The 7,667-nt window shown below is 45.4% G+C and overlaps 1 protein-coding gene across 2 annotated transcripts in view; it reads right to left on the bottom strand.

The window, feature by feature from the left end:
* ATAD2B (ATPase family AAA domain containing 2B) overlaps positions 1-7,157 on the bottom strand; it is a 78,441-nt gene extending 71,284 nt beyond the window's left edge. For both annotated transcript variants that reach the window (XM_075708132.1, XM_075708131.1), the window contains exon 1: positions 7,002-7,157. In XM_075708132.1, coding sequence (XP_075564247.1) covers positions 7,002-7,157 — 156 coding nt within the window. The remainder of the gene's footprint in view (positions 1-7,001) is intronic.
* Positions 7,158-7,667: the final 510 nt, after the last annotated feature.

A 7,667-nucleotide genomic window follows, 5' to 3' on the forward strand; every position in this document is an offset into this window, starting at 1 on the left:
AAGAGGTCTTTCTCTGCTGTATGGGGGTCCACACCTCACTCAGACGTTTTTCTAAAAGACCCACATATCAGAAGTTTTTAAAACCACTATCTCCCCAATTTAATACTGAAGGAATACTAAAAGCAAGACACTTCTAGTCAGAACCGTATTGGCCATTTCCATGAGTTTCTAGATTCTGTTAATGAAGACTTTTAAAGCAAAGATTATATTTATGTAAACATTCAAGAATGATTAAAATTCAGAAGTGGAAACAATGAAAACATTCGAACAACTGTTTCCTACCCTCAGCCCTCAAAAATCCATCTTGTTTCTGCTGAACAACCCTATCCCAAAGAAAGTCTGGAGGACATGGCCTCCTTTTAGTACTACTATAAACCTAAATACAGAAGCAGAATGATCTGTATGAGGATAGCAAGCAGGAGAACAGAGGGAACCCTTGGACCAGAGGGTTCCCCAAGGTTTGGACATGACCAGGGACTTGACTCAGTAAACTAAGCAAGGAAGTGCCTGTAGCAAGGGAAGCTACAGGAAGATGGCCTTCTGTGTGAAAAAAAATTGGGATTAAAAACACTTCTGTATCTCAAGCTACAACGCACTTGAAGACAGTATTTCAAAAGAAAAAACAAATTAAAATTGTATAAGATTGTAATATAAAATCTTAAGATTAATGTATTGAAATTTAAATCATAATAAAAACAACATTCAAGGTCTGAAAGATAAATCAGAGCAATAATAGAAGGTAGTTATTAAGTATTTGGAATGAGGGATTGCTGAAGCATGGCAACAAATTTCAATGCAAGTAATCTCTTCCACATGTACAGAAAGAACAGCTTCTTCATTTCAGGTTATTTAAACAGCTCGTCTTAACTACTTATCCATTTAAAATGAAGCCATTGACTGGAGGTTGGAGAAAAGCAAAAAGCCCATTTCCCAAATTATGAAAACACCTAAACTGAAACATCTGCTCCGAGCGCAACTGGACGCAAACTTTCCACCAAAGCTTTGCATTAGTTAGGTCATTAACATACACTACTAGAAGCATAAAGATAAAACCACAAAATTCAGAACAGGCTACAAAAGCTACGGAACTCGGACAACCTCGTAAATTCTGTATTTCTGGTGGGAGTACTAAAGCTACCTCCTTTATGCCTAGTTCAACTGGAGTTGAAGCTATTATAGCATACACACACTCAGCAGTGACAAATAAAAGAGCTTACAGAAGATAACACATTAATCTTACAACTGGTTGAAAAGTGGCCTGTTTAAATAGCTACCAAGCAAGAAGAAATTAAATTTATTCGGGAAGAGAGTCCAAGCAAGTATAAATGCAAAACAACACTAGAACAATTTAAAGCAAAATTTATGGTTAAAATAAAACATGAAAATCCCATCAAAGGTAATAAAGACAATATTTCAAGAGTAAACTCAGAGATGGAAAAATTGTTTAGAAAAAGCAGCAAAGCATGAAAAGTACCAAAAAGAGAGGATGAAAAAGGCTGAAAAAATATTGTCAGCTCCCTTTGCAATAAGTGGGTTCATGAGTGATATTACCCACACACAAAATAATACATTAGAGTTAAAACATCTAATAAATGATCAGCAACCTTTAAAATGGTCACAGCTACAAAATAAGAGCCGTGAAAGCTTCAGCTCACTGATGCCTACTTGCTGGATACTTTTGTTTGAGAAGGGTTTTATAAAGTTTTTACACAAAAATCATTTAAAGCATCATTAGACTGGAATGAGAACTTTTCCACAGTATAGCAAATACTCGACAATTTAGGGCAGGATGTGCAAAGCTATACCACATCCAACTGAAACTGCAGGGGGATGGAGGTGATCAGAATGTAATTACCTGAGCTAATTATCTTGCATAACCCCAAGCTGTATGCCACTCTTGCAAAATTGTCAAGGGATCTCTCACGGCAGCGGGTTAAGCCTTCTGCTTTAAGTTTAAACTGAGAGACAGTAGTTGGAGAAGCTGCTTTTATTAATATTACTTTGGGACAAGCCCAGTATTCAGAGGAAGCAATGCAGCACACCAAACATCAACACCATTTCCTGAGTATTCTTTGGAGGTCTTATTCACTCACTGGATTAGTCCTTCGATTGCTTCCTTTTAAGGCCCCGTAATGGTGTGACAGCAAAGCCAGCCAGCTTCAAACAGAATGCGCAACTGCCTCCCAAAACAAACCGTGCACGCTTCTAAGGTGTCCAGACTGATTTGGCAAGACACACGGGAAGAATTCAAACTCAGGACACCCCTTTGGAAACATGGAAGGATTACAAATGCTGACTGTATGGTATTTTGACAGAAACTTGGACATAGATTGCTTCCAACAATTGCTCAATTTCCCACTGTTCACAGATGCATTAATACCATGCTACCAAGGAACAGACTGCACGATTCATTTTAGATCACTGATTTGCTCCTGCTAAGTCCCAAAAGAGCAGCAGACCACTGAAACAGAAAGAACCCAACATTTTATTACGCACTGAAAAGATGAGCTTTCTTGGGAAACCGCCTTTAACTGAAATTGTTTGGACTAACTTCACAAGGCTCTATATTTCAGGATGTATTTCAAAGAACTGTAAAAGTGTTAGCCTCAGTGCCTTTATTGATGTTACTGTAAACTCGAACAGTAAGACAATTCAGTTCTTAAATAACATAGACATTTGAGAGCAGCTTTTTTCCCCCTGAAGAGCTTTATATGCGGGTGGCCAGCAAGCGTAATTTTTCCAGCATTAAGAAGGAAACTAACTTTTTCTATAGTTTTATTCTAAACCACAGAACATCCAGAGCATGGTAAGGCACTTCACAAAGAAGACAAAGAAAATATACTAATCTGGATCAGGCTCTTTCATAAAGGAAAATTTAATTTTTAGAATGCTCTAAGGGGTATGTTTAAAGCTAGTATTTTAAGAGAAGTAATAATAATTTTTTAAAGATCATTTTCTGTGTTTTCAATAGCTGACCGTTAAAGACTTTTGAAGGAGTAAAACACAGCAATGAGCTTATGCTACAAAAGCTGCATTATCATCCAGAAATCAGAAAAAATATTTATTGTTACAGACTGAGAAATTACAGTAAGAGACGCTGCAATATACTGGTATTACAGAGCACAAAAATGCTGCTTAGCTTTATACCTTCCCACAATACAGCACTCGATGTCTATCCTCAAGTCCGTGTTTGCTCCTATTAGCAATTAAGTACAATGGAGAGCTCTAGGTTGCCACCGAGCAAGTTGAACGATGTTGGCAGTACTACTTTTAGCTAGGATCGCATGTTACAATTATCACCGTGCCCTCAAGTAGCTCTTAAGGCACTGCTAATGCTTTCTTGGCTAATTAAATTAAGCTAATCTCGTATACATTTCTAAAATGTCTAACTAATACGCTGACATGATTTTAGAGTGATTATTTCACAATAAATTCATTAGCTTTCTTGATCAACCTTTTTGATTTGTGTTTTGAGATGACTGAGAAAAATCATTTCAATTGCCAAGTGTTACCAACAATCACAACTCAGTATCTGAAAACATCACACGTTAGTAAGTCTAGAGCACAAATTTAATCAGTTATAGTCACAGTATCCTCAATCCCTGCATAGTGTGAACAAAGTCCACTGGATTTATAAGTCTTGTGTTACAATTCTATGTTTCTGAAAACTCTGGAAGATTTTGATGCACTTTTCTTGTCAGAATGCTTTAATATAAAGCCATAACACTTCCCAAGTTTTAATGCTAGAAAGAAAAAAATACATATCATTTATATAAATATGGAATATAAATTTACATAAGGATAGCTTCAATTTCTTTCTATTAAATAGCATGTAAATCAATTCTGGAAACAGGAAGAAAACATAGCCCAGTTTCTCCTCTCTGTACGCTCCCTATGCACTCTGCTATGACATCATTTCAGAGAATAAACTTCTTGGCTCCTTGATCCATTTAGTGAGGGATTTTGTTCATTTTAACCTGGCTTCTGGTCAGTAGACACACATGTATCCATCTCAATCGCTGAATGAGTGGTCGCCAGTCAATAATTCAAAACAGTTTACTTTTCAAAGACTGACGTCATTGCTTTCCCTAAGATGAGCAAGCACTACAGAGGGAATACAGAGAATACGATAAAGGCATTTAGACTATTATGGCCCATTTCCACAGAACGCATGTTGCTCCCAGATTCAGATCGAACAGAAATGGACATTATTAATATGTAAGTCAACATAATATTGAACTGGAAGACTAGAAACTTAACTCAAGTTCTTGGGAGAAGAGGGATTCAAGCCTATCCTTGTAAATATACGCAAAATAAAAACCCTACATATACGAGAAAAAGTCAAAAGGAAAAAAGGAGAAGGAAAAAGGAAATGGATATCTAAGAGGTGGAAGGCAACTCCTAACCCTTCATCTGGTCTAATCAGCGTCTTACAGGATGCCATTAGATTACTAACTCAGTTTTTGTTGCTAATAAGGAAGAAATAGATGATCTTTTAAAATATATTCTGAAAGGTAATTACAAGCATTGCCACCAAAGAGCATTTCTTTGGGAGTCCAAGTCAGAACCTCCATGGAAGAAAATTAAGTCACATAGTGCAAATAAGCAGCATACTATCTCTGCCAGAGCTCCGAACTCTAGCTGCCCATTAACCCGATCAACTGCTGGTAGTAAGGCCAGTTTCCTGATGCGACACACGAAAGATTTCAAAAGGACACACTGTTCCAGTCAACTTTGGAAAAAAAAAAAAAAAAAAAAAGACATACAACTGCATGAAAATGATCCCAGTACGCTTTCTGCACAAAACACAGCTTCACTATCTGTCTGCCGACAGTCACTTCCAAAAGCAAAGGCTTTGTCTTCCTACTGTTACACTTGTTCACATTCTAATCACTGAAATCCTTCTCTGGCGCTACTTCAAAAAGATGCAGGAGCTCAGAAAGATGCTGTATCGCTGACAAATACTTATATCTGAAGAATAAAAACAGTTGTACAAAGACAGCTGTAGAATACGGTGGGATATATATATTACAATATTCACTGGGGGGCGGGGGGTAAACCAACCAAACAAAACCTTCCTGGACAACTTCTGCTCATCTTTGGCAATCACATCTTTTTTAAAAAAAAAAAAATCTACCTCAAACGCATGAGATTTGTTGTGACGTTAAACAAGTCCATTCCCATACACCAAAATATACACTTAACTTTAGAAGAAATGCTATTTTAGAAGCGTGGGTAATATCCTGGGATGCATTTACAGATTTTATGACAATATTTTGCACAATCTCCTTTCATTACCCCATGACAATAACGTAATTTAGACATTTTAATGATTTGTAGTAGAAAACTACTATTTATAGACGGAAAATATTTGGAAAGAAGCTCAGCCTATTTTTTTAGCAGCACTAAACTCCCTGCAAAGTAAGCCAGTAAGGGTTACACCAAACTTTGCCTCACAAACCACAAGACCCACGATATGAATAAACAGAAACTGCACACTAGAACAAGCAGAACAGCTTTTTACAGCTATGGTGCTGCATCCCCTTGAGTCTTATGAAGTTAAACAAGGAAGAAACGGGGGACAAGGAGGAAAAAAGTAAGATGGGGGGAAGGGAAGAACTGTGAAGCGTGGAAGAACTGAAAGAGAAGTACAGAAGTTATAGAGTATCTAGTCAGTGGTTTGGTTTGGAGGTTTCTTTTTAGTATTTTAAAACGAAAAAGATGGGGCAAAAGGTTTTCTGACAATTCCAGGTGTCATCCTTCTGATCTGCATCTGGCTGCTACTGCTGTTTTTTTACTCGTCTGATTAACTTCCTCCTTATTAGAGGCTGGGACATGGTCAGTTGGGGCAGGGCTGTCAAATGCGTTGACCCTCAAATTTTCACTTCCATATTTACATTGCTTTTAAAATAAGTATGCAAATCGGGCAACTATAGCCACTAGTTTAAACCTTCAAAGCAATACGTGAAGTTTCATCAAGGAAAAAAGCCCTGCCTATAATTTAAACAAGGCAGTTGTTGTCAACAAATCTGTTGAGAGACAACAAGGAAAAAAGAAAGAGGCTCCCGGATCAGAATTGACCAAATGTTTATTTTCCAAATCAGGCTGTAGAATTCACTTGCTGTTAGACCGTGCAACCAAAGCTATTAGAACAAGTTACATCGGGAAAGCATTCAGCTAAACCTGACGGCAAAACGGCATCCTGCCCGCTTGGGGGGGGGGGTGGTGGGGGATAGAGGGTGTCACAAAATCGGGGGACCTTTCCCAAACATCAGCGTTCTCCCGTCGAAGCCTCCGCGAACACCCGCCGCAGCCGAACTGAGGTCATTCGGGGAAAGGGGGGGGGGGGGGGGGGGGGAATACAAAACCCAAGGGGGAAGAGGATCGCGAAGTTGCTGCAGGCGCAGCTCCCAACTTTTGTCTGGCAGCGGCGCAGTGCCGGGCGCGGCCGCAGGGGGCGCCCCGCGCCGCCGGACCCCCGCCTGCCGCGGCCGCGCCGGCCCTGCCTGCCCGGCCCGGGCACCGGCGGCGGCACCTGGGCAGCGGCTTCGCCTCCCGCGTCCCCGGCCGCCCCCGCCGCCCCCGGCCCTCAGCAGCGGCCTGCGCCGCCCGGCGGAGACCGCCCTCTCCCCGCCGAGCGGGGAACCCAGTTGGGACGCGGCGGGCGGCTCGCCGCAGCCACCCCCCCCCCCCCCCCCCGCCCGCGTCCCCGGGCTCCGCGCCGGCTCCACGGTCCCTCCCGACGCCGGGCTCCGCGCCGGCTCCACGGTCCCTCCCGACGCCGGGCTCCCCGCCGGCTCCACGGTCCCTCCTCCTTCCCCCAAGCCGACAGCCGTCTCGGCGATCCCCCCCGCAGCTCCCGTACCCGCGGCCCCCCCCCCCCCCCGCCGGCAGCAGCGGCGCTGTCCCCAGCGACTCCGCGGCCAAGGCCCTCGCCGCCGCCGCTGCCCCCCCCCCGCCTCTCCCCCTCCCCGTCCGCCGTCAGCCCCCCGGCCCTTTACCCGCGCTGCCGCCGTCTCTTCCAGCCCGGCCGCATCTGCCTTGGTGCCCCTTTTGGAAGAGCGGGTCCGGGACGAGATGAAATGGCTGCCGGCTCCGGCCGCAGCGGCCGCCGCTTTGCCCAGGGGGCGCAAGGAGCTCTTCCTGGTGTTCACCATGGCCCCGGGGAGGGGGGACACGGGGGGCCGCCGCCGCCGCCGCCGCTGCCGCCGCCGGCGCGGAGGGAGGAGGGAGGGCGGACAGGCGGGGGCTCGGGTAGGGAGGGGAAGGGGAGGGAGAGGGGGAAGGGGGGGAGGGGGAGGGAGGGAAGAAAAGTCCCCTGGGGAAGCCGGTCCGCCGGGCAGAGCCACAGACGGAGCCGCGCCGGCTCCTCCCGCCGCTGCCGCCGCCGCCTCCTCGGCTCCGTCTGGCACTAACTGGCCGCCATTACTGCCCCTTCTCCCTTTCTCTCCTCGGCCCGCCGCGAGGCCGCCGGTTGCCGCCAGGGGGCGCTGCGGCGCCGCCGCCGCCGCGCGCAGGCCGAGGCGGCCCCCGCCGCGTACGCTCTAGCACGGCGCCGGCGCGCTCGGCGGGCCTGGCGCGGGCCGCCCCGGGGGCGGTGGCGGCCGGCGGCCAGCGGCCCGGTCCCCCGGGAGCGGGGCGGCGGCGGGGGCCTGGCCGCGCACCCC

Source organism: Pelecanus crispus, chromosome 3, assembly GCF_030463565.1.
Source record: "Pelecanus crispus isolate bPelCri1 chromosome 3, bPelCri1.pri, whole genome shotgun sequence".
Taxonomy (NCBI): domain Eukaryota; kingdom Metazoa; phylum Chordata; class Aves; order Pelecaniformes; family Pelecanidae; genus Pelecanus; species Pelecanus crispus.